The sequence below is a fragment of the Pongo abelii genome, chromosome 14 (genome assembly GCF_028885655.2).
Source record: "Pongo abelii isolate AG06213 chromosome 14, NHGRI_mPonAbe1-v2.0_pri, whole genome shotgun sequence".
In the NCBI taxonomy this organism is placed as follows: Eukaryota; Metazoa; Chordata; class Mammalia; order Primates; family Hominidae; genus Pongo; species Pongo abelii.
In genome coordinates this window covers 119,606,228-119,632,916 of record NC_071999.2, presented here as the reverse complement: position 1 = coordinate 119,632,916, position 26,689 = coordinate 119,606,228, and the positions used below count along the sequence as shown (strand labels likewise).

At 52.4% G+C, this 26,689-nt stretch overlaps 1 protein-coding gene across 3 annotated transcripts in view; it reads left to right on the top strand.

The window, feature by feature from the left end:
* The first annotated feature begins 2,715 nt into the window (after positions 1-2,715).
* GRTP1 (growth hormone regulated TBC protein 1) overlaps positions 2,716-26,689 on the top strand; it is a 41,518-nt gene continuing 17,544 nt past the window's right edge. Inside the window, exons 1-5 of one of the 3 annotated variants that reach the window (XM_024230778.3) lie at positions 2,716-2,849; positions 2,948-3,096; positions 11,573-11,731; positions 15,915-16,039; positions 21,239-21,335. In XM_024230778.3, coding sequence (XP_024086546.2) covers positions 2,818-2,849; positions 2,948-3,096; positions 11,573-11,731; positions 15,915-16,039; positions 21,239-21,335 — 562 coding nt within the window. In that variant the 5' untranslated portion in view covers positions 2,716-2,817. The remainder of the gene's footprint in view (positions 2,850-2,947; positions 3,097-11,572; positions 11,732-15,914; positions 16,040-21,238; positions 21,336-26,689) is intronic. The other 2 variants (XM_024230779.3, XM_054529298.2) reach the window with 2 other exon arrangements.

Below are 26,689 nucleotides of genomic sequence, written 5' to 3'. Positions count from 1 at the left end.
TCCCAGCACTTTGGGAGGCCAAGGTGGGTGGATCACCTGAGGTCGGGAGTTTGAAAACAGCCTGGCCAACATGGAGAAACCCCGTCTCTACTAAAAATACAAAATTAGTCGGGCGTAGTGGCGCATGCCTGTAATCCCAGCTACTTGGGAGGCTGAGGCAGGACAATCGGTTGAACCCAGGAGGCAGAGGTTGCAGTGAGGCGAGATTGAGCCATTGCACTCCAGCCTGGGCAACAAGAGCGAAACTCCGTCTCAAAAAAAAAAAAAAAAAAAGGCAACAAGACGGCTGAATTCCTGAAGGGAGGAGGGGCATCATGGGTGGTGACCCCACAGAGGCCCCCTGGCGTGGCCCCTGAGGCCCCTCAGACTGAAGGGGACCTCCTGCAAGGGAGCTGGGTCCCCCAGGGGAGGGTGAATTCTGAGTCCCTGAACTGCTGGGTGAGCTGACCCAGAGCTCCAGCACTGCAAAGCCTCCCCCGGAAAGGGCTGTCTGGAGCGGCTGTGGCCAGCACAGTCACTCCTGGGGTGGGTGTGCACCTGGCTTTTGCATCATGGCTGACCGTGCTGGTGGCTTCACAGAAAGGGAGTTTGTGTGAGGATGCTTGGGTGCCTGTTGGGTGCTTGGCACTGGGGTGGGGGGGGTGGTGAATGGAGGCACCTGAGGGACACAGTCCCAGGTGGGAGCTGTTCCAGGCGGGAGCTGTCCCAGGTGGGGGCTGTTCCAGGTGGGAGCTGCTGTCTCCCAGTCAGGTCCCAGGTTGGGGCTTGGCCAGGCCTGGGCTGGAGTGGGAGACCTTTCTAGCCGCCTCAGTCTGGCTGCCTACCCTGCACAGAGCCAGGGGCTCTGGCCTCTCTGTATCTCTCCTCTCCACTCTTCCTGGAGGGCACCGCTCTTATCTGACCTGCTCCCCCACAGTCTCCCTACATTTGGCCCAAAAATACACTTGGTGGCCTCCCGCCATCACACTCAGGCTGGGGCCGGCGGCCCCTGGTCTGTGCTGCCTGCCACGCTGCTTTCCACAGCAGTGGTGGGGAAGGGAGGTTAGAACCCCATCTCCATGGCCAGAAGGCAGGAATTAGAGAAAAGGGGAGCCATGAGGCTTCCAGGGCTGGGGTTGGAACAGAAGCTGGGCGGTGTGGGGCGATTTGGGTGCAGGACCCCGGGTGCTGGAAAGTGGGGAGCAGGACTGTGTCTGTTGCTCCAGAAAGCGCGAGGGATGCGATATAGGAAATTTGGGCGTCAGTTAGAGCCCGAGAGGGGTTCAGGGAGTCACTGACTTAGGCAGATAGGAGCCCAGACAGGGTTCGAAGACCCTGGGGACGGACGCACACCTGTCAGTCCTGGATTGTGGGGCACCCATAGGCCGAGGGGCAGGAGGCTATGGCCCTGTCTCCTGGTTTGGGTCTAAACATCCCAAGGAGGTCAGACTGTAGAGTAGGGGCTGTGCGATCTTTCAAATGAGGGATGCCGCGTGTTACCAAAGGCCAGTGCTAAGAAGCTGGGCTGAAAGCTTGGGGAGTTCCCAGAACCAGCAGACTAGGAACGGGAGGAACCGTGTGGGGGGCTCTGCTCCGCTGAGCACTGAACCCCCCCTAGTCTTGCAAGGGATGGAGAAGGGTGAAAGGCAGAGACGGGAGTCCGCACTTAGGGACCGGTTCGTTCCACACGCTGCTGTCCAGGCTCCTGGGTGGCACTCGCATGGAACATTCCGGAAACACCCATGGGAAGGTCCCAAGTTGGTTCCGAAAGGCCCTGACGGACGCGCAGGGGACGCTGAGCCTGTGATCCTCGCCTCACCCAGATGAGGCCGGGCTGCTTCTCACAGGAAAGTGCGTCTGGAGTCCGGGAACGGCCTCCTGCTGGGGCCTGTCCAGGGCGCCCTGGGCCTAAATTACAGGCGGGGAGAGGCCTGTCGGAGGAGCTCCCGCTCCAGACCCCCGGGGGACCCAGGGCGAGGTCGCCCCAGCACCTCACGTCTGGGGTCTCCCCTTAGCCACGTCGCCAGAGCAAAATTCAATATCTGCAGTTCTGGCAAATTTCTGGGGCCTCCCGGACACGAAAAGCAGCTGAAATCTCAGGACAATGTCATGGGATGCGGACCGAGAAGAAGCCGTTCGGAACCAGAGCTGCCCCGGATTCTCCCAGGCCTGGCTCGCCGGTGGGGGAACCCCGGTCCCTGGTTTGGGGGGGCAGGAACGGGAGGGCGCCCCTGGGGGCTTCTCATTTGTGTGTTGGTCTCGGCCTTGAAATGCAGCGGAGAAAATAAAAAATAAAATAAAAATAGGAGTCAGGTGTCAGAGTCGGGTCGGCCAGGCACTGAGGTTTGAAGGAATCGCAGAAGAAGCTCCTCTCACCCGGGTCCAGGCCGCGGGGGGTCTGCGGGAGGCGCCCCCGATTCTGCCCGCGGGACGCGGCGGCCTCCGAAGCCCCAGGAGCAGGCCCGGCCCCGCCCCCACCCCCATCCTCCCCTCTCCCCCCTCCCCCCTCCCCCCTCCCCCGCCCCCCTCCGTCCCCAAGTCCTCCCCGCCCCCAGCCCCGCCCCTCCCCCGCCCTGGGTGCTCCCCTGCCCCTCCCCCCGTCCTCCCCCGCCCCTCACCCGCTCCTGCCCCTCCTCTGTCCCCAAGTCCTCCCCACCCCCAGCCCGCCCCTCCCCCTTCCCTGCCCCTCCCCCGCCACCGCCTCCAGCCCCGCCCCCAGCCCCGCCCCCAGCCCCGCCCCCCACGCTCGCGGTCCCGCCGGAAGGACTTGAGCGCCCCGGAGCCGGGAGGCGAACTTGGGACCCGCCGGCCTCGCTCGGTGCGCGCCTCCCTCCCCGCATGCAGCCCGCCGAGCGCTCGCGGGTCCCCAGGTGTGTGGCACGGGTTGCGGGCGTCCCCGGCGCCTGCGGGCCCCCGACCCCCCAGAGGAAACTTCGAGGACGCCGGCCTCCTTCTCTCGGTGTTGCAGGATCGACCCGTACGGATTCGAGCGGCCTGAGGACTTCGACGACGCCGCCTACGAGAAGTTTTTCTCCAGATACCTGGTCACGCTCACCCGCAGGGCGATCAAGTGGTCCCGGCTGCTGCAGGGCGGGGGCGTCCCCAGGAGCCGGACAGGTGGGTCCCCGGGGCGCAGGTGGGTCCCCGGGGCGCAGGTGTGTCCCGAGGGCGCAGGTGGGTCCCGAGGGCGCAGGTGGGTCCCGAGGGCGCAGGTGGGTCGGGCTGGGACGGGCCGGGCAAAGTCCGGGCTCCGGGAGCGGAGGGAGGGGGAGGAACTTTTCCGGGCAGGTCGGGACGAGAGGGCAGCCGCAGAGACCGGTTTTCCCGCTTTGAGATGGGCCGGCTGGTCGGACGCGAAGGAGACTCGTCCCTCCCAGCAGGGAGCCAGATCGGGATGGATCAAAACTCGATACATGCCGGGCGCAGTGGCTCACGCCTGTAGTCCCAGCGCTTTGGGAGGTCGAGGTGGGCGGAGCACCTGAGGTTGGGAGTTTGAGACCAGCCTGACCAACATGGTGAAACCCCATCTCTACTAAAAATACAAACTTAGGCGGGCGTGGTGGCACATGCCTATAATCCCAGCTACTCTGGAGGCTGAGGCAGGAGAATCACTTGAACCCGGTAGGCGGAGGTTGCAGTGAGCCGAGATTGCGCCATTGCACTCCAGCCTGGGCGACAGAGAGAGACTCCGTCCTTGTGACGGGACCCACAGGGTCCTGCTCGACCTGCCGCTCCTCCGCGACCCCGGGCCTCCTCCTGCTGCGGTGAGCACCGGCCTGGCCGCCCGCCCGCCTCGGGGTTAGCTGCAGGGCCCCCTCCTCCGGGGCTCCCCAGGCTTCCCTGTGCGGAGGGCACCCCCTCATTTCTGCCTTTCCCAGCACAGCCCCTGCTGGAGTCAAAAATCCTCCCTGCAGCGGATTTTTCATTCACTGCACTCAGTCCTCAGAACCTGGGGCAGTGCCGGGCGACTTCCCTGTGTGTTCAGTGAATGAATGAAGTGTCTGCCTGGAGTGAGGGCTTGGTGGGAGTGTGCCCTGGAGCTAGGAACTCAGAGAAGTGGGGTCAAAGGGGAGTCCTGGGGGCTTCCTGAGAAGGGGGATGTGAATGGCAGCTGAGCTTCGAGGGACCAAGCAGTAGGGACCTGGTGGGGAAGGACAGAGATGAAACCAGGGGCCCTGCACCTGGGCGGAGGGTCTGAGGTGTGTGGTGACCACAGCCAGGCACAGAGAAGCCAACTGTTAAAGGCTTTCCAGGCAGGGGGTGGCAAGATCAGCTTTTGCTTTTATTTATTTGAGACAGAGTATCCCTCTGAGTGCAGTGGCACAATCACCACTCACTGTAGCCTTGACCTCCTGGGCTCCAGTCATCCTCCCCTCTCAGCCTCCCGCGTAGCTGGGACCACTGGCGCGGCCACCACTCCTGGCTAATTTTTAAATTTTTTATAGAGATGTAAGCTAATATCCTATATGCTTCCCACGAATGCATCATGTCCCATCCCTGTGGCCTCTGCATGTTCACGTTTCCAGTGGAACATGTGTCTTTATTTTTCCTTTTCATTTATTCTTTTTGATTTATTTATTTTTGAAACAGAGTCTCACTCTGTCGCCCAGGCTGGAGTGCAGTGGTGCGATCTCGGCTCACTGCAACCTCCACTTCCTGGGTTCAAGTGATTCTCCTGCCTCAGCCTCCTGAGTAGCTGGGATTACAGGTGCACACCACTACACCTGGCTAATTTATTTATTTTATTTTATTTTTTTTATTTTGAGACGGAGTCTCACTCTGTCGCCCAGGCTAGAGTGCAGTGGCATGACTTCAGCTCATTGCAACCTTTGCCCCTGGGTTCAAGCGATTTTCCTCCCTCAGCCTCCCAAGTAGCTGGGATTACAGGCATCTACCACCACGCCAGGCTAATTTTTCTATTTTTAGTAGAGACGGGTTTCACCATATTGGCCAGGCTGGTCTCAAACTCCTGACCTCAAGGGATCTGCCCACCTCGGCCTCCCAAAATGCTGGGATTACAGGCATGAGCCACTACGCCTGATTTATTCTTAAAAGTTAACTGTCTTTTAATTTTAAAAAGTAACATAAAAGTATATAAGACATGTGAACTTAAAAAGCATAATTTATGTACATGGTAAACAATTTAATCATACTGAGGGCTACAAAGTGCTACAGGGAGTTTCTCTCCCACCCATGGCCCCCATCTCCTATAGAGATGACTGCAGGGGACTGTCCTTCCGTCCCCCTCAGGAGCAGAAGTCCATGCTTGGTTCTGCAGTTTGCTTTAAGAGCAGGGGAAGTCCGTGGGAAGTCCTGTGGCTGTGACCTAGAGGTTGGTTACAGCGGAGAATCTGAAAGATGTGTGGTTGTGCATAAACTTTTTGTTTTTACAGAAAACATAACTGCACAGTCATTCTCCTGTCTTTGCCTTTGTCGTTTGGGTCTGTCCTATCGCTCTCCTTTTCTTTGACTAGGGGCTGCTAACTTGGGTTCCATATTTTCCTTTTTAGGGAACCACTCAGCGCATTGCCCCCACTTTTCAATATGGACTTGGGAGGGGGTTCTGGGAAGAGCAGGGAAAAGGAAAAAAGCAATCCGGATGCAGAATCCTCCAGATTTTTATTCTTTTCCCCAATCCTTTGCAATTATTTACACCTAGTTCAACAGTTTTGTTTTTGCTTTTTTTTTTTTTTTTTTTTTTTTAGCATTGGTCTCTATCAACTCTTTCTAAAAATTTCACTTTGTTTTTACTGAAATAGCAACTTTCTTCTTTTTGCTTTAATTTTTTTTTTTTTTTTGAGACAAAGTCTAGCTCTGTCAGCCTGGCTGGAGGGTAGTGACGCAATCTCGGCTCATTGCAACTTCTGCCTCCCAGGTTCAAGCAATTCTCCTGCCTCAGCCTCCTGAGTAACTGGGATTACAGGCACCTGCCACCATGCCAGGCTAATTTTTGTGTTTTTAGTAGAGATGGGTTTTGCCTTGTTGGCCAGGCTGGTCTCGAACTCCTGAACTCCAGTGATCCGCCCACCTCAGCCTCCCAAAGTGCTGGGATGACAGACGTGAGCCACCACGCTGGGCTAATTTATATAATGTTAATTGGACCGTGTAATTATAGTAGCAAGCATCACCGGCATCAATGGGGCTGTGAGCAAATATATCTCTTTGATCCTATATGAGCCTCAGCCTGAGGGGTGGGAGCCACAGGGCTGTGGGCCTGTTCTGCAGGGAGGAGGGATGCTGGTGACTCTGGTGGGAGGCACGTGGAGTCAGTGATTGCTTGTGTCTCTACTGGCCTGGGGCCTGGGTCCCAGTGTGACCGTCAGGGTGCCCATGAGCACTGGCAGAGCCCCAAGAGCGGAGGGTTGGGCATAAAACTGGAGTGGATGAGTTATTCCAAAAATGGGAATACAACTTCTTCCTGCCAGGTATTCCAGGCTGACAGTGATAGAGTTCTTTCCTCTGCTTTTGGAGGATTCTCATCTGCACCCCCCCATGTTAAAGTCTCCAGGAACACAGTCATCTACCAATCTCAGCATTCCACATGTCTTAAGGGACAGTTAGTATGTATTCTGCCTGACCACACTCTTAGTGGGTAAATAAATATTGTATTTTCCTTTCTCCATAGCAAATATCCACCAGGAGCCCTTAGGAAGACCCCTTTCTCTTCCTCCCTGGAAAGACTAAATTCAACAAACTTAGTCCTGTTGGATTCCTATTTCATTCTCCATCCGGAGAAGAGATGTCTGCAGGGAAGCAGCTTCAGGGCCGTTGGCATCTTTGAGACCTCCTTCCTGGTGGCTTAGAACATTAACACCACCTAAGTTAAATTGAGAAAACGTATTTTCAAAGATACACCGAAAAATTGGGGATTTGCCTAACTTTGTCAGGGTAGACAGATGGACGTCAGTTCTCTGGATGTAGCTTCTTTTTACAAATTTCCCAACTGTTTTGACTTGATATTTTATACTTCTCCAAACATTAGTGATGCTCTTGATATTTTATACTTCTCCAAATGTTAGTGATGCTCTGTGGGTTAGCCCTGCCCTTGGGAAAGTGTCAGTCTGTGAGGACAAGTAAACCATTTTCTTTCTTCTATAAAGAAACAGTGTAAATCCAGATAACAAACTTATCAAAAAGTCGCAGAATTCTTTGTTCTGTGAAGCTTCCGGGTGTTGCTCCAACTGCCATAGCTGCTCGGGGGCCTCGGGTGCAGGCTCGGTGCCTTCTGTTCACTTTACGATGAGGAAACCGAGGCACGCTCAGGGTCTGGAGCCTGCAAGTCATAGTGGAGCAGAGTGTCTGACTCCAGAGCTGGTGCGTTTAGCCATTTTGACCTTTCCCTTAAATACAACCTTGATATTATTGTTATTATAGAGACAGGGTCTTTGCTCTGTCACCCAGGCAGGAGGACAGTGGGACGATCATAGCTCACTGCAGCCAAGAGGAGCAATCCTCCCGCCTCAGCCTCCAGAATAGCTGGGACTACAGGTGTGCACCACCATGCCCAGCTAATTTTTAAGAGTTTTTTTGTAGAGATGGAGTCTCCTGGGATTACAGGCATGAGCCACTGCACCTGGCCTATCAAATAATTTTAACAATTTACAGTAAAATTCACTCTTAACAGTATATGGTTCTGTGAATTTGGACAAACACGCGGCTAGGCAATCATCACCACAGTCAAGATTCTGTCGCCTTCAACAGTCCTGTCCTTTGAAGTCAGCCCACTGCCCACATCACTGAGCTCTTCCCCATTCCCGTAGTTCAGCCATTTCTATGGTGTCATTAGTGGAATCATACAGATTGTAGCCTTTGCGTCTGGTTTCTTTCACCTAATGCGTTGGAGATCCATCCAGGACCTTGTATGTGTCCATAGTTCCTTCCTTTTTATTGCTGAGGTACTTCATTTATGGATGTACTATAATTTTTAAAAATCCATTCATCAGCAGAAGACATTTGGAATGTGTAAAGCCAACATTATAAACATCCACCTACAGGTTTTTGTGTGAACTTAGTTTTCATTTATCTTGACTAAACACTTTGCATGGGATTGCTGGGTCATATGATAAGTGCATGTTTAACTAACTAGTAAGAAATTACAAACCATCTTTCCAATGTGGCTGTAAATTTTGCATTCCCACCACAAATGTATGAGTGTTCTAATTGCTCCACATTCTTGCCAGCTGTTCATATTGTTGGTGTTTTTTTATTTTAGTCATTCTTTTGTAGATGGACTATTCTGTCTGCATTAAATTTCCTTTGCATCTTTATCAAAAAGCAATTGGTTCTGTTTGTGTGGGTCTCTTTCTGGATTCCTTATTATATCCCATTATTCCATTTGTCTAAATTTTTTTCAGTACCATGTTGTCTGTCTTACTGTAAGTTTATAGTAAAGCATAAAATCAGGTAATATATCTCCTCCAACTTCATTTTCAAAATTGTTTTGGTTCTTTTCACTTTGCATATAAAGTTTAGAATCAGCTTGTCATTGTCTACAAAGTATTTTTTCCTGGAACAGTGATAAGGAGGTGCATATAGGAATCTGTAGATCAACTTTGGAAGAACTGACGTCTTAAGAGTGAGCCTTGCAATCCGTGAACATGGTGTATCTATTAGTTATTTCAGTCTTATTTGATTTCTTTTGCAGCATTCAGCATTTGGATCCTACAAATACTTCATTAGATTTTTACTTAAGTATTTCTCCTTTTATTTCTTGTTGCTATTGTAAATGATGCCAATTTTTTTTTTTTATTTTTATGTATTTATTTTTTGAGATGGAGTCTCTCTGTGTCTCCCAGGCTGGAGTGCAGTGGTGCAATCTCAGCTCACTGTAACCTCCGCCTCCCAGGTTCAAGCGATTCTCCTGCCTCAGCCTCCCAAGTAGCTGGGATTACAGGCACCTGCCACCACACCCGGCTAATTTTTGTATTTTTTTAGTAGAGACGGGGTTTTGCCTTGTTGGTCAGGCTGGTCTTGAACTTACCTCAGGTGATCCACCTGCCTCAGCCTCCCAAAGTGCTGGGATTACAGGCATGAACCACCACGCCAGGCCGCAGTTTTAAATATATGATTTCCAGTTGTTCATTATTAGTTTGTAGAAGTACCACTGGTTTTTGCATGGCCTCTCCTTTCTGCTTCTGTCCCTCTCAGTTAGAACAGTCCCTGCCTGTGCTGGGACTCACCGTTTCCTGCTGTTGTTTAGCATAGAATGACTAAGCACTCATTCAGAGCATTCCTGGTCAAGCTGCCCTCCGAGGGCCATGAGACCTACAGCAAACCTCAGTATGAATCGTACTAACTTGGAGGAAAAGTCAGGCTGAATTATTGGTGTCTTTGGTAGAATTTTAAAAATAAAGCAAAACGTGATTTTCATGTTCCCGTAAGCAGTGTGAATAAACCATAAACCAAGTGTGCTGAGATGTTCTTACCTGAGACATGATCCTCAAATATGTTTCTAAACCAGCAAAGAGGGTTTCTTAAGAGGGATTCTTTTTTTGTTTTGTTTTGTTTTGTTTTGAGACAGAGAGTCACTGTCGCCAGGCTGGAGTGCAGTGGCGTGATCTTGGCTCACTGCAACCTCTGCCTGCCAGGTTCAGGCTATTCTCCTGCCTCAGCCTCCCGAGTAGCTGGGACTACAGACGCGAGCCATCACGCCCAGCTAATTTTTGTATTTTGAGTAGAGATGGGGTTTCACCACGCTGGCCAGGATGGTCTCTATCTCTGGATCTCAGGTGATCTGCCCACCTTGGCCTCCCAAAGTGCTGGGATTACAGGCGTGAGCCACCACGTCCAGCTAATTTTTGTATTTTTAGTAGAGATGGGGTTTCACCATGTTGGCCAGGATGGTCTCGATCTCTTGACCTCAGGTGATCCACCCACCTTGGCCTCCCAAAGTGCCGGGACTGCAGATGCACGCCACCATGCCTGGCTAATTTTTGTATTTTTAGTAGAGATGGGGTTTCACCATGTTGGCCAGGATGGTCTCGATCTCTTGACCTCAAGTGACCCACCTGCCTCGGCCTCCCAAAATGCTGGGATTCCAGGCATGAGCCACTGCGCCCAGCCCTTAAGAGGGATTCTTTGGCTTTCAGTGGATGGCATTAGTGTCTGTTTTCTCTCTCCTCTGGTTCTTCCCTCGTTGTCCTTGTATCATTCGTCACATATGTAGTGAGCAATTACTGCCTCCCAGGTTTCCTTCCAGGAGTGGGAGGCCCAGTGGACAGACAAGGGCCTGTCCTTCCAGAGGCTGATTTTTTCAGTAATCACATAGCACACGATCATCTGCTCGTGTCCAGATGATCATACATTGTGGATCACCTTGGAATTTGAGCTCATAAAATTTTACCCTATAGTGCTTTTCTTGACTGTAGCCTATAAAGTTATGAGTTTTTATCTGCTAAATACAGCTGGTGCCTCAGATTTTTTTCTTTTTATGGCAGCTTGTAGAATTTTACAAATTGCATATGCCTTCTTTTCTTTTGTAAAGTTTGGTTTCTTTAAAATATTGATTTCTTTTCAAATATGTGCAGGGCCAGGCGCAGTGGCTCATGCCTGTAATCTCAGCATTTTGGGAGGCCGAGGTGGGTGGATCATGAGGTCAAGAGTTCAAGACCATCCTGGCCAACATGGTGAAATCCTGTCTGTACTAAGAATACAAAAATTAGCCAGGCATGGTGGCAGGCGCCTGTAATCCCAGTTACTCAGGAGGCTGAGGCAGGAGAATTGCTTGAACCCGGGAGGTGAAGGTTGCAGTGAGCCGAGATTGTGCCACTGCACTCCAGCCTGGGCGACAGAACAAGACTCTATCTCGAAAAAAATAAAATAAAATACGTATAGTGTAGTATCAAAGGAAAACAGCAAAACTTTAAATATCTGCTTTGAAAATTACTGTTTTGTAGGTTAAGAGCACAGTGTCGCAGCTTTGGACTTAACGTAATTAATTCAAATGTTAGCCATACGTATCTTTTCCATCTTCCTAAGAAATTACTCAGTATTGACTAATGAAGATAGCTCATGGCTTTTGGCTTCTGTCCCTATATGTTTCTGTGGCCACTAAAATTACTAATTACTTTTTCACATTTTTATTGTCAATTAAAATATCCCTACAAAATGGAGTAGCTTTCAATATATAGAGATTAACTGTACAAGTTGGACAGTGACGTCTGCCACTAAAACCGTGTTCTCCCAGCTGTGGCGTCCCACCTGAGGTGCTCACAGCTGAGCCCAGCCGGCCTCCTTGTTCTCAGCTGGGCCTCTCACTGCTTTGCCCCTTTGCTGCTCCTCTGCATAGCTGCCAGGAAGCTTTGCAGAGCAGCCATCTGAGCGCGGCTGTGTTTCCTGATTACCTGCATTGAATGGTGAAGTGGGTGTGGGGGTGGTTCTGTAGCCAGTCTGATCTGTGCTCTTGAGAGGTAGAGGAGAGCAGAATTTTTAAAGGAGTATATGTACCAGTTTTGGTGGAGATGGACGAAGTTCTGGGTCTGTTTAATATTTGATTTAAGAAGAGAGCTGGTGAGAGTGGAAAGTGTGGCAGGAATGCGTGGGCCCCGCAGGCCCCTGGTCCAGCTCACACGCTGTCTGTCCTCTCGGCCTTCAGTGAAGCGCTATGTCCGGAAAGGGGTCCCGCTGGAGCACCGTGCCCGCGTCTGGATGGCGCTGAGTGGGGCCCAGGCTCAGATGGACCAGAATCCCGGCTACTACCACCGGCTTCTCCAGGGAGAGAGAAACCCCAGGCTGGAGGACGCCATCAGGACAGGTGAGGCGGTGGGGGTCGAGCTCTGGTGCAGGGCCCAGGGGCCAGAAGGAACCGGTTTCCACCCAGTGTCTAGTCTCAGCGTCCAGGAGTGAGCGGTGCGCCTGCTGGTTTTAACTTGAAGTTACCTCTTCCTCCACGAAAGAATCAAAACTGAAGCCTTTGCAAGGGGAGAACAATGATCGTAATTCACTCAGCAAATATTCACGTGCCTAGCTGGCTAATAAGGAAATGGGCACGAAGGAGCAGATAGGCTCCATGAAGACTCGCAGGACAGTGAGAGGCAGCCTCTGTTGCCGGCGCGCTTCGCACCGGACACTGCTCGCCTGGCCTTCAGACGCAGCTGCGCTCATGAGGCCGCACACCAGGGCTTCCTTTTTTGTGTCTGGTTATCATAATTGCTGGACTCCCTTCTCTGATTTTTCTCAGTAATCACATAGCCATAGGGTCCCTGGCTCTCAGAAGTTCAGAGTGCTAAGAAAATTGATTAACCTAAGGCCAGTCGCGGTGGCTCACACCTGTAATCCCAGCACTTTGAGAGGCTGAGGAGGGCAGATCACCTGAGGTCAGGAGTTGGCGACCAGCCTGCCCAACATGGTGAAATCCCGACTCTACTAAAAATACAAAATTAGCTGGGCATGGTGGCGCATGCCTGTAATCCCAGCTAGTCGGGAGGCTGAGGCAGGAGAATCGCTTGAACCCGGGAGGTGGAGGTTGCGGTGAGTTGGGATTGCACCATTGCACTCCAGCCTGGGCAACAAGAGTGAAACTCCATCTCAAAAAAACAAAAACAAACAAACAAAAAAAAACTGGTTAACCTAAATTGAATGGATTTTTAGAAAATACATCTGCCCTTCTGATTTTAACAGTTTTTGAGAAATACACATTTAAACACAATATACTTAATTTTAAAAAACCCAGTGGCTTTAAAGTGCTGAGAGGTTAGAAAGACAGGACGGGCAGGACATGGTGCATCCTGCTGCCCTTCCTGGGGGTCTCCTGTCCACAGGGCTGAGCCAGTGGGGAGGGGGCTCCCCAGGCTGGGGGCTGGGGCTGCCAGGGGAGAGGCTGCATCCTGACCACAGAGTGATTGCCGCCAAAGGTCTCCAAACAGATGCACAGCCTGGTGGCCAGAAACGCTGATTCAGGTTGGGAAGAGGAGAGCTTGGGTGCAGTGGGGAGGGGTGGGTGCATATTAAAACAGAGCACTGCTGTCTGAAAAATGAATTTAAAGTCTCCGTTTTGTGGTTTTTTGGATGAATTTTTTTCTTTTTGAGACAGGTGTCAGTCTGTTACCCAGACTGGAGTGTAGTGGTGCAGTCACAGTGACAGTTCACTGCAGCCATGACCTACCAGGCTCAAGTGATCCTCCTGCCTCAGCCTCCTGTGTAGCTGGAAGTGGTCTGAACCACAGGTGTGCGCCACCACACCTGGCTCATTTTTTAATTTTTATTTTTTTGCAGAGATGGGGTTTTGGTCTTGAACTCCTGGGCTCTGAGGATTCTCCCTCCTTCACCTCCCAAAGTGCTGGGGTTATAGGAGTGAGCCACCCACCTGGCTGAATTTTTCTTTAAATTATGGTAAAATATGCCTAATATAAAATTTACCATTTCATTTTCCCAAGCTGAAGCTCTTGGGAGCTTCCCCATTGTTAAGCACTGAACCTCGTGTCCTTGCCCAGCCCCTGGCAATCCCGCTGTGCACTTGTCTCTGTGCTGTCCCCATTGTCAAGCACCGACCCCCGTGTCCTTGCCCAGCCCCTGGCAGTCCCACTGTGCGCTTGTCTCCGTGCTTTGGCAACTCCAGGGTCACATAAGAGGAGTCCAGTGGGCTGCGTCCTCTGCAGCTGGGGTCCTTTCCCTCGCCTCAGTCCTCAGGGATCCTCTGTGCTGCATCTCGTGTGACAATTTCCTCCTTCTTTAAGGGTGAATAATATTCCACGCATGGGCAGACCACATTTTGTTCATTTATCCATCTGTCAGTGGACCCCTGGTCTCTCCTGCCGCACGGCTGTTATGGGTGGCATGGCCGTGAGCCTGGGTATGTGGATTCTGTTGGGTCCCTGCTTTCAGCTGTGGGTTCCTACCCAGAGTGTGGATTCTGCTGGATCCCTGCTTTCAGCGGTGGCCTCCTACCCAGAGTGTAGATTCTGCTGGATCCCTGCTTTCAGTTGTGGGTTCCTACCCAGAGTGTGGATTCTGCTGGGTCCCTGCTTTCAGCTGTGGGCTCCTACCCAGAGTGTGGGGCTGGGTCCCTCCTTTCAGCTGTGGGCTCCTACCCAGAGTGGATTCTGCTGGGTCCCTGCTTTCAGCTGTGGGCTCCTACCCAGAGTGGATTCTGCTGGGTCCCTGCTTTCAGCTGTGGGCTCCTACCCACAGTGTGGATTGTGCTGGGTCCCTGCTTTCAGCTGTGGGCTCCTACCTAGAGTGTGGGGCTGCTGGATCCATGGCAGTTCTGTGCTTAGTAACTGGAGCCACCTGGTCAGTTATCTTTCAGGAGCCATGCAGTGGATGGTTCAGTCCCACAGAGCCAATGCCAGGCCATGCAGTGCAGACAGAAAGCTCCCATGCTCTTCTATCTCCACAATGGAGGTGGGGCCATCTCCTTTCCCACAGGATGTTATCAAAACATATCAAGAAACTTAGCATGGTGGCTCACGCCTGTAATCCCAGCACTTCGGGAAGCTGAGGCAGGTGGATTAGTTGAGCTCAGGAGTTCAAGACCAGCCTGGCCACCATGGCAAAGCTCTGTCTTTAACAATATGTAAATTAGCCCAGGCATGGTGGGGTGTGCCTGTAGTCTCAGCTACTCAGGAAGCTGAGGTGGGAGGATCACTTGAGCCCTGGAGGTCGAGGATGCAGCGAGCTATGATTGCACCTCTGCACTCCAGCCTGGGTGAGAGAGTGAGACCCTGTGTCAAATATATATATATATGGAAAAACTCAATAAAAATATTACACAGAAATGAACACAGCTGGTCACTCTAGTCTGAAATAGCAAAAATACTAACTTCCCCTTGACTGATTCCATTTTTTGGAATGTTTAGAATTCCAGAAAAAAAAAGGCTCTTTTTTAAGAAAACACACAATGAGAAATAATGTGCTCTGAGGCATTGAACTAATGTTCGCCCAAATCTAGTTTTTTGTAAGCAAAGATAAGGCCTGGGGCCAGAGGTCGGAAACAGACTCACGGTATTTTGCAGCCGTTATGGAGAGACCACAGGCGGTTGGGTTCCTCCAGAGCTGGGTGTACACCCATCTCAGCGTCACGGCTGGCGGAGACTGCTGTGAGTCCATCTTGGAACCTGTGCAGAAAGCAGCTGTCTGCTGGTGACTGCATGGGGTGCCTGGCGAACACCTCTAACGGAGGTAGGGCCAGTGGGAGCAGAAACCAGTGGAGTTGTCAAGCCGGCATTATCCTTCCTGCTCGGCTTGTGTCCAGGGTTAACATGGAGGTCAGCTTCAGTGAGGCCTGGCACTGGGTCAGCGTGGGGCTTGGTTAGTCTCAGGGACCCATGTGGTATCCGGGTACCCCAGCACTGGACAGCTTGGCCAGGGCCACACTGTCCTGCCAAGAGAGCCTGGGCGGGACAGTGGGAGGGGTTGGTGCCGAAGAAGGAAGAGGCCAGCAGGGATGCCTCCTGCACACACAAGCCGACAACACGAGGTTTATTCGGTTCTAAGCTCTCAGCTCTCAGCCGTGTCCTTTATCTCTGAGGAGTCTCAGTTTATTCTGTCTCCTTCTGTTCTGGATCTTTGAAATTAGGAAAACACCCCAAAGTTTTGTGTGCATTTCTCTCCACCTGTCACCCTGGGTCCTTGGGGCAGAGTTGCCTCCGCTACGCGTGAGGTCCGAGGTGCAGGAGGCCTGTGCTGGGGGCCGGAGGGAGACGGGCATTGAGGAGGGAGTGCCATGGCCTGGCCACCAGCTCTGGGGTCGCTCTGCCGTCCCTGACTCTGCGGGAAGGACGGTTAGGGCCCCTCTCCACCCCGAGTTCAGGATCACCCCCTCCTTCCTGGCCCAGTGAGCCTGTCGCTCCGGCTGTGTTGAGTCTGCTGTGTGGCCAGGATGAAAAGCAGTCCATAAGTCCCAGGTGGAACCCAGGTGGCCGCCCTCGGGGCAGCTGGAGGGGTGGGAGGCTTGTGGAGCAGAAACCCGTGGGTGATTCCTTCTGAATTTCCCGCAGACCTGAACCGGACCTTCCCCGACAACGTGAAGTTCCGGAAGACCACGGACCCCTGCTTACAGAAGACCCTGTACAATGTGCTGCTGGCATATGGGCACCATAACCAGGGAGTGGGCTACTGCCAGGTGAGCCTCGGGACCCTCTGACGCCATGAGGTGGCTGTGAGGACAGGTCCGTCCACAGCTGCAGGCTCGGCAGTGACGGCCTCACGTCTCTGTCAACCCTGTTCATGAATTCCACGTCCTGATGCCCCACTGAGGCTCGGACGCCGTTTCCCAGCAGGGAGGACAGGGAGCAGCAGCTGACAACCTCGTTCCGGCCTCAGGTGGCGGGAGGAGAATCAGCACGGGACACAGATGGCGAGTGCTGTGGGGTGCATGTGTGCTGTGGGGCATGTGTTAGGTGCATGTGTGCTGTGTTGTGGGGTGCGTGTGCTGTGGGGTGTGTGTGTTGTAGGGCATGTATGTGCTGTGGGAAATGTGTGTTGTGGGGTGCGTGTGCTGTGGGGTGCATGTGCTCTGGGGTGCGTGTGCCGTGGGGTGCGTGTGCTATGGGATATGTGTTCTGTGGGGTGCGTGTGCTGTGGGGTGTGTGTGCTGTGGGATATGTGTGCTGTGGGGTATGTGTGCTGTGGGGTATGTGTGCTATGGAATATGTGTTCTGTGGGGTGCGTGTGCTGTGGGGTATGTGTGCTGTGGGATATGTGTGCTGTGGGGTATGTGTGCTGTGGGGTATGTGTGCTATGGGATATGTGTTCTGTGGGGTGCGTGTGCTGTGGGGTATGTGTGCTATGGAATATGTGTTCTGTGGGGTGCGTGTGCTGTGGGGTATGTGTGCTGTGGGGTATGTGTGCTGTGGGTTATGTGTGCTGTGGGGTATGTGTGCTGTGGGGTGCATGTGCTCTGGGGTGCGTGTGCCGTGGGGCGCGTGTGCTATGGGATATGTGTTCTGTGGGGTGCGTGTGCTGTGGGGTGTGTGTGCTGTGGGATATGTGTGCTGTGGGGTATGTGTGCTATGGAATATGTGTTCTGTGGGGTGGGTGTGCTGTGGGGTGTGTGTGCTGTGGGGTATGTGTGCTGTGGGGTATGTATGCTATGGAATATGTGTTCTGTGGGGTGCGTGTGCTGTGGGGTATGTGTGCTGTGGGGTATGTGTGCTGTGGTATATGTGTGCTGTGGGGTATGTGTGCTGTGGGGTATGTGTGCTGTGGTATATGTGTGCTGTGGGGTGCATGTGCTCTGGGGTGCGTGTGCCGTGGGGCGCGTGTGCTATGGGATATGTGTTCTGTGGGGTGCGTGTGCTGTGGGGTGTGTGTGCTGTGGGATATGTGTGCTGTGGGGTATGTGTGCTGTGGAATATGTGTTCCGTGGGGTGCGTGTGCTGTGGGGTGTGTGTGCTGTGGGATATGTGTGCTGTGGGGTATGTGTGCTGTGGGGTATGTGTGCTATGGAATATGTGTTCTGTGGGGTGCGTGTGCTGTGGGGTATGTGTGCTGTGGGATATGTGTGCTGTGGGGTATGTGTGCTGTGGGGTATGTGTGCTGTGGGGTGCGTGCGCTGTGGGGTGCATGTGCTATGTTGTGGGGTGCGTGTGCTATGGGGTGCATGTGCTGTGAGGTGTGTGTCGTCCTCTGAGGCCACTCCCAGAGTGTCTGCTGTCTACACTGTCATCCCCTGGCTGGCTCCATGGTGTGAACCAGCAGCGGCAGTTGGGAGAGTCCTTGCGCCTCCCGGAGGCCACCTAGCTGGGCGCATATTAAGGGCATTGCTCTTAGTAACTGGTGCAGCGAACAGGCCGGAATGCAGGGCAGCCAGGAGCCGTGCAGTCTCTCAGCCTGTGTGTCCTGCCTGGGCCTTTCGCCGGTGGTGCTGTTCCAGTCTCTCTGAGCTTGCCGAGGACAGGGCAGGCATCTGGGCAGGGCTGGCCTCCACGAGGGTTTCCAGGTGTGCGCACAGCCTGTGACTGCCTGTGAGTCCCCGCGGCTGGGAGCCTGGAGCCCACAGCTGCCACCGGGATTGGAGAGTGCCTTCCTGGCACTTCAGACCATGTGCCTCACGGGCTCCTAGGGGTTGGGGCTTAAACGTTTCTAGGAGGACGGGGAAGGACATCGTCGCGATGGGTGGTTCGAACCTAGCAGTCCCAGTGATGTCCCCAGAAACTCCTGTAGGAGCCGGGAGCCAGGCGTGCACCAACCAGAAAATGCAGTTTGAGTGGACGTTTGCGGGAGTGTGGAGCCCCTCCCTGGACACCCCTGGGCCTGGCGCCTGGCAGAGTGAATGCTCCCGAGGAGAAAGGGCGGACGTGTGCGTGAGGAGTGCCCTGTGAAAGGCCAGCAGCAGAGCCACGGGACCGCACCATCCCCACCAGCTGTTCCACGTGCTATGCGTGTGTGGCTCTGTAGCCGGCAGGCAGTGCTGTGTCGGGTGAAGCTGGGAGAGTCCCTCCTTTGCAGACAGAATTCCTGCCATTCCTCACTTTTATGACTGTCCAGGAGCAAGAATGTTGCTTTCTGGAGTTGAGGTAGAACGGGCAAGAAACCCTCTACATCATTCTATTTACTGCTCCTTCGCGTTTTAAAAACAGCTTTATTAAAACGCAAACACCAGCCTGGGCAAGGTGGCAAGACCCCATCTCTACAAAATATTTTAAAAAATTAGCAGGGTGTGGTGGCACATGCCTGTGGTCCTGGCTACTCAAGGGGCTGAGGTGAGAGGGTCGTTTGGATCTGGGAGGTCAAGCCTGCAGTGAGCCGTGATGGTACCACTACACTCCAGCCTGGGCAACAGAGCTAGACCCTGTCTCAAAAAAATGAGAAACAAACAAAAAAAACACCACCCACCTGGGTGGCCCTTGCCTATAATCATGCACTTTGGGAGGTGAAGGCAGGAGGATTGTTTGCTTGAGGCCGAGTTCAAGACCAGCCTGGGCAATACAGCAAGACTCCATCTCTATTCTTAAAAAACAAAGCACAAACACAATGTTACATACTAACAGAATGCCAGAGCTCAGCTGGCTTTTGGAACCTACAGGCACATACATACGTGTGTGTGGAGATGTGCACCTGTTAGCTTGCTGTGGGCCCCTAAGGAAACGCCACAGTCTGGGAAACAGTGGAAACGAATTCTCTCTCAGCTCTGGAAGCATCAGAGGTCGCGGTATCTGCGGGGCGGGTGAGGTCGCAGCGTCTGCAGAGCGGGTTCTTGCTGAGGCTGTGATGGACGGACTGTCCCAGGCCTTGCTCTGGTTCTGCTGGTTCCTGGCAGTCTTGGGTGCCCCTTGGCAGGCGGCATCACTACTCCAGTGTCTGCCTCCATCTCCACGTGCGTTCTCCTGTGCGTGCCTGTGTCTAAAGCTCCGCCTAAGACAAGGACACCAGGCTTGGATAGGGCCCACCAACTCCCCCATGACCCCATCCGTCATGATATCTGCAACAGTCTTTTTCCCAAACAAGGTCCCAGTCTGAGGTACTAGGGGTTAGGACTTCAACAGATGAATTTTGGGGCGGGGGACACAGTTCAATGCGTGGCATATGTGTATAGTTACACAGTGCACACGGTCTCGTTCTGCCACCCAGGCTGGAGTGCAGTGGTGTGATCTCGGCTCACTGCAGCCTCAACCTCCTTTGCTCAAGCGAGTCTCCCACCTTGGCCTCCTGAGTAGCTGGGACCACAGGTGCACCACCACGCTCGAGTAATTTTTGTGTGTTTTGTAGAGATCGGGGTCTTGCCACATTGCCCAGGCTGGTCTTGAACTCCTGAGCTCAGGCGATCCTCCTGCCTCCACCTCTCACAGTGCTGGGATCCCCCACTGTGCCTGGCCATGTTCTACTTTTTCTCCACGATGATCACCCACCTGCATTTCCGTGGGTCCACACTGTCCACATGGTCGCCCTCTCCCAGATCCAGTAGCACCGTCCACTCAAAGGGGTCTGTTCTCAGCCACGGAGATCCTCCCGGGTCCACTTGGCCAGACAGGTCCTCCCAGGTCGGCTCTCGGCCACAGAGGTCCTCCCGGGTCTGCTCTCTGCCACAGAGGTCCTCCCGGATCCACTCAGCCACAGAGGTCCTCCTGGGTCCGCTCGGCCACAGAGGTCCTCCCGGGTCTGCTCTCTGCCACAGAGATCCTCCCGGGTCTGTTCTCGGCCACAGAGGTTATCCCGGGTCTGTTCTCAGCCACAGAGGTCCTCCCGGGTCTGCTCTTGTCCACAGAGGTCCTCCTGGGTCTGTTCTCGGCCACAGATGTCTTCCCAGGTCTGCTCAGCAACAGAGGTCCTCTCAGGTCCACACTCGGCCACAAAAGTCCTCCCGGGTCTGCTTTTGGCCACAGAGGTCTTCCCAGCATTTCCGTCATCAGCTCGAAGCAGTCGGTTCCTCCCAGAGCTTCCATCGTCATTTTCTGGAACATGATCTTCTCTGTACTGGTTACTTTTGCTTTTTGAGTCAAATTCTTAGGGTCTGTTTTTAAGGGGAGGTCCAGGCCAAGGGACGTGTAGGGCTGCGTGCCTGTCCGCCAGTGCTTTGGCTCCGGGTGAACAGCGCCACATCCCTGTGCGACTGAAGCCGCCGTGTTGCTGCCAGCATCGCTCTCTGCAGCTGTCCCTCCGCACTTCCGATCACGTGAATTGATCTTGTTGGTTGGCAGCAGCTGGATTCTTTTTCCTTATTACTAGAGAAATACTTACTTTAGAAATTACAAATGAGTGACAAAGAAGAGAATTTCAGTCGTGTAAAACGCAGTCACCTGGAAATGGCGCTGACTCATGGCTGCGAACCCCCAGGGTCTGGGGCTGCCCTCGATGGAGAGGGTCACATACGTGATGTTTGAGGCAGCACCCGCCCTTTGGCAGACGTGCACATGGATTTCCCAAAAGGGTCTCCACCATGAAATTCTCCCAACACCCGCGTGTCAGAACATGTTCCTTACGGTTTTTATGAAATGTGGTCAGCATTGGTATAGTTTTCTCTCTGGTAGAGAGTTTCATGCTGTTGATATATAGTAATTTCTTTAGAAACCAATGGTAAGTTATGTTCTTTTATCACAAGGTTACCATTAGTGGAAGAGTCTTTTATTTTAGTATTCAAGATTTCTTTAAACTGTTTCCTTTTGCTTTTACTTTTCTTCACGTAAGCTTGACTAAACACATTACTAGACGGTAGGTATTTAGTGACTGTAGAGTTCTACTAAAGGATCATTCTGGAATTATGCAGGTTTTAGGGAGAAGCAAGAGAAAGGGAAACTGGGTAGTTTGTAGCCGAATGATTGCAGAATCATATGGGGGCTTAAAACTCAATGTGAATTTCTGTTTCTCATTTTTCTAATTTCAGGGAATGAATTTTATAGCAGGATATCTGATTCTTATAACAAATAATGAAGAAGAATCTTTTTGGCTGTTAGATGCTCTTGTTGGAAGAATACTACCAGGTATGTTGAAAATCCCTGCAGTATGCCTGAACTGTCCTATTTCTGGTGCTGCCAAAATGATTCCGCTGAGAAATCAAAATTTAATCAAAACATGGTTGAATTGTTTGGGAGTTGAGGTTAAAAATCCTTTATTTTTTTATTTTTTTATTTTTTTTTGAGATGGAGTCTCGCTCTGACTCCCAGGCTGGAGTGCAGTGGCGTGATCTTGGCTGACTGGAACCTCTGCCTCCCGAGTTCAAGTGATTCTCCTGCCTTAGCCTCCCAAGTAGCTGGGATTACAGGTGTGTGCCACCACGCCTGGCTAATTTTGTATTTTTAGTAGAGATGGAGTTTCACCATGTTGGTCAGGCTGGTCTCAAACTCCTGACCTCAGGTGATTCACCCGCCTCGGCCTCCCAAAGTGCTGGGATTACAGGCATGAGCCACCATGCCTGGCCAAAAATCTTTTTCCCGTAAAAAAATTTCTTTGCAATCGAGTTGAAAAGGAGAAACCCATGTAAGTGGCCGGGTTCCAGCTGCAGCAACTGCTTGCTCCTGGGACGGCAGAGGGCCTTTTGCCGTCTCTTGGCCCTTGCGGGCAGCTGGGGCTGTATGGTTGGCGCACCCCTTCCTCAGCTGGTAACTTCTGTGTCCATTGAGGGCCACGGTGCGGTTTGTGTTGATCACGGAGCCTCTGAGAGGCTATCTTGGTTTTATGTATGTATTTTGTACTGAGTTTGTGAATACTAGTAAGAGCATAATAATTGCGCTATATATATATATCCATAGTTGCTTTTTTTTTTTTTATTAAGTATTTATTGATCATTCTTGGGTGTTTCTCGGAGAGGGGGATATGGCAGGGTCATAGGATGATAGTGGAGAGAAGGTCAGCAGATAAACACATGAACAAAGGTCTCTGGTTTTCCTAGGCAGAGGTCCCTGTGGCCTTCCACAGTGTTTGTGTCCCTGGGTACTTGAGGTGAGGGAGTGGTGATGACTCTTAAAGAGCATGCTGCCTTCAAGCATGTGTTTAACAAAGCACATCTTGCACCACCCTTAATCCATTTAACCCTGAGTTGACACAGCACATGTTTCAGAGAGCACGGGGCTGGGGGCAAGGCCATAGATCAACAGCATCCCAAGGCAGAAGAATTTCTCCTAGTCAGAACAAAATGGAGTCTCCTATGCCCACCTCTTTCTACACAGACACAGCAACAATCTGATCTCTCCTTCCTTTCCCCACACTTCCCCCCCTTCTTTTCAACAAAACCGCCATCGTCCTCATGGCCCGCTCCCGATGGTCGCTGTCTCTTCAGAGCTGTTGGGTACACCTCCCAGACAGGGCGGCCGGGCAGAGGCGCTCCTCACCTCCCAGACGGGGCGGCCGGGCAGAGGCGCTCCTCACCTCCCAGACGGGGCGGCCAGGCAGAGGCGCTCCTCACTTCCCAGACGGGGCGGCAGCCAGGCAGAGGCACTCCTCACTTTCCAGACGGGGCGGCCGGGTAGAGGCGCTCCTCACCTCCCAGACGGGGCGGCCGGGCAGAGGCACTCCTCACTTCCTAGACGGGGTGGCGGCCGGGCAGAGGCTGTAATCTTAGCACTTTAGGAGGCCAAGGCAGGCGGCTGGGAGGTGGAGATGTAGCGAGCCGAGATCATGCCACTGCACTCCAGCCTGGGCAACATTGAGCATTGAGTGAGCGAGACTCCGTCTGCAATCCCAGCACCTCGGGAGGCCGAGGCGGGCAGATCACTCGAGGCCAGGAGCTGGAGACCAGCCCGGTCAACACGGCGAAACCCTGTCTCCACCAAAAATACAAAAACCAGTCAGGCGTGGCGGCGCGCGCCTGCAATCCCAGGCACTTGGCAGGCCGAGGCAGGAGAATCACAGGAGCCCGAGGCAGGGAGGTTGCAGCGAGCTGAGATCACGGCAGTACAGTCCAGCTTTGGTAACAGAGGGAGACCGAAAAAAGGAGAGGGAGACCGAAGGAAGGGGAGAGGGAGAGGGAGAGGGAGAGGGAGAGAGCCATAGTTGCTTTTTAAGTAATTACTTACCTTTTAAGATGAAAACCATTCTTTTCAAACCTTTCCACTTTTCTATTTATTAATATTTAATTATTTAATAATTAAAATGTATTTGTTAGTGAATAAGTTATCTACGGGTTATGGTGAAGGCCAGCGCAGACGACGAGCTGCAGGCTCAGGTCACTTGGGAAGAGAAGTTGAGGCGCAGTTGGGCGGGCAGGGCCTGGGGCTGAGACCACTCTGCCCTTCCCCAGCCTGGCTGTGGTGCTGGGTCAAGGGGGGCTGCGTGCTCATCCTGCAGGGCAGAGGAGACATGAGGGGCAGCTGGGCCAGTCCCCAGTGTTTGGAGCCTGGGGGTGTGTGGCTGCAGCTCCTGCCTGGTGAGCACACGGCGTGTGTCAGTTTCCTGCTGAGCTGCGCTTGTCCTCAGGACAGCCACACCACACAGACACAGTCACCCACCCCGTTTCCAGGGTGAGGACACCGAAGGCCGGGAGAATTTGCGTGCTGGCCTGACCACCGCTGTACATGGCAGAGCCTGGTTCAGATCCTGGCTGTGTGACTCACAGACCATAGCGTGTGTCCTCACGGATGGGACAAAGCTCAAGTGCATCGTTAAGGGCAGGGAGGAATCAGTGCCACCCTCAACCCAACCCAAGGGCGCAGAAATGAGGATGCCAGAGACCAGCCTGATGGAGCTGCCCCAGAGGAAGGGAGCCCTGCAGAGCTCCCGGGAGTGGGAAGAGCTGTTGACCTGGCTGGGGCCCAGGGACCCAGCGCAGCAGCAGCAGCAGCAGCAGGTGCAGCAGCAGCAGCAGGCAGAGCCTCGCAGGGCGGAAAGGATGCCGGCTGTCTCAGCTCAGTTCGGTGAACACCTGGACCAGGTGGAATGGTGAAATTAGAGGCAGATGGAGTTAGGACACATCCAAATGTGGGATTGGTAGGATGTGGAAACGGGCTCACAGCCTGCTTCGGTTATGTCTGAGTGCAAATCACGGCGAATCTTCACAGCCGTGGGCCATGCAATTCTTTTCACCACATATTGTTGAAAACCTATCATGTTCTGGGTGCCGTTCAGGGGTGTAGGAAACACCCCTGTGAGCACACACGAGTTCCTGTCTTCACGGAGGGCGGACCTCAAGCAGCAGCAGGTGAGAGCTCGGGTCGGAGGTCTCAGCACCAACCTAGAGAGCAGGAGCAGGCCCCGCCGTGCTGGTGTGACGGACAGATGCGTTTTCAGTCCATAAGACATCATTTCCGATATTCATTATGAGATTAAGTTGAATGAAACTGCAATGCAAATAGGTCTGGATTCAAAAAGAAAAGAAAGTATAAAAACTAAACTTTTAGGATCATGGGAGGAAAAGGGGGTTATTCCGATCCCGGCAGAGCTCTCCCAGCGGCAGAGAAAAGAGGCAAATATATGTCCTTCTCTAAGTTACAGTGACCGAAGTAGGTCGTTTCAGTACCACGGTCATCCTGCTCTAAAATCCGTCCTTCTCGAAGTTATAGTTACCCAAACTAGGTCATTTCAGTGCCACTGTTATCCTGCTCTTAATTGCTGCTTTTAAGTTATACAAGAAATACACAGATATATTGTCATTTCAGAAGTTCAAAAAATACAGTACGTTTTATAGAATAAAAAGTGACAGCCAGGAGCCGTGGCTCACGCCTGTAATCCTAGCACTTTGCAAGACCGAGGCAGGCATTTAGGAGTTCAAGACCAGCCTGGCCAACATGGCAAAACCCCATCTCCACTAAAAATACAAAAATTAGCCACGTGTGGTGGCGGGCGCCTGTAATCCCAGCTACTCAGGAGGCTGAGGCACAAGAATCGGCTTGAGGGAGGCTGAGGTTGCAGTGAGCTAGATCACACCACTACACTCCAGTGTGGGAGACGGAGCGACACTCCATCTCAAAAAAAAAAACAGGGCCGGGCAGAGTAGCTCACACATAATCCCAGCATCTGGGAGACCACAAGTTGAGAGGATCACTTGAGCCCAGAAGTTCGAGACCAGCCTGGGCAGCAAAGTGAGACCCCTCCCATCTCTAAAAATAAAAATTTAAATAAAAGTAACGACCCACCTTCACTGGCACATCCGCATTTATCTCCTATTCAGAGGTAACTGTTATCATCAGTCTGATGTATTTCCAGAGTTTTTATAGACCGATATAAACATACACATGAAAGACTGAAAATTAGTTACAGAAACAGAGAAACAGAAGAAAAGATAAACTGAGACAAAAATCTGGTTCTTTGGGAAGACTGATAAATAGACAAACCTCTGGCAAGACTGATAAGAAAAAAATGTAGCCAGGCGCGGTGGCCCACGCCTGTGATCCCAACACTTTGGGAGGCTGAGGCAGGAGGGTCACCTGATGTCAGGAGTTCGAGACCAGCCTGACCAACATGGTGAAACCCCATCTCTACTAAAAATACAAAAATTAGCCGGGCATGGTGGCAGGTGCCTGTAGCCCCAGCTACTTGGGAGGCTGAAGCGGGAGAATTGCTTGAACCCGGGTGACAGACGTTGCAGAAAGCCGATCACACCACTGCACTTAGGCCTGGGCAACAGGACAAGACCCTGTCTCAAATAAATATATACGAACATACATACATACACACATACATAAAAGCACAGACACTGAAGAGAAATCTTTGTTGAGGTATAATCCACATATCCCACAGTTCCCCCATTTCAAGCGTATGGTGCAGTGGTGATTGGTGTGTTCGTGAGTTTAGAACAGGCTGTAGTGAGCCAAGATCACGCCACTGCACTCCAGCCTGGGCGACAGAGTGAGACTCTTATCTCAGAAAAAAAAAAAAAGGATAAGATATAGTAGAAATGAAAATGTGCTGTAATTTGAAGATTTGTAGAGATTTTTAAGAATCAAAAGAAAATGAAGAGATAGAAATGGATAATTCTGAGAAAAAAACAGCCTAAGGAAGTTGACTTGAGAGACAAAAAAGAACATCTGATGGGTGTGTGCATGGACACACTGAGTTTTTACTGCTGTCAAACTGCGAAGGAACAGGTAATTCCTGCTTTTTAATGTTTTTATTTTATTTATTTATTTTTTTTCAAGATGGAGTCTCACTCTGTCGCCCAGGCTGGAGTGCAGTGGCGCAATCTCGGCTCACTGCAAGCTCCGCTTCCCGGGTTCACGCCATTCTCCTGCCTCAGCCTCCCGAATAGCTGGGACTACAGGCGCCCGCCACTACGCCTGGCTAATTTTTGTATCTGTAGTAAGAGATGGGGTTTCACCATGTTGGCCAGGCTGGTCTCGAACTCCTGACCTCAGGTGATCTGCCCACCTTGGCCTCCCAAAGTGCTGGGATTACAGGTGTGAGC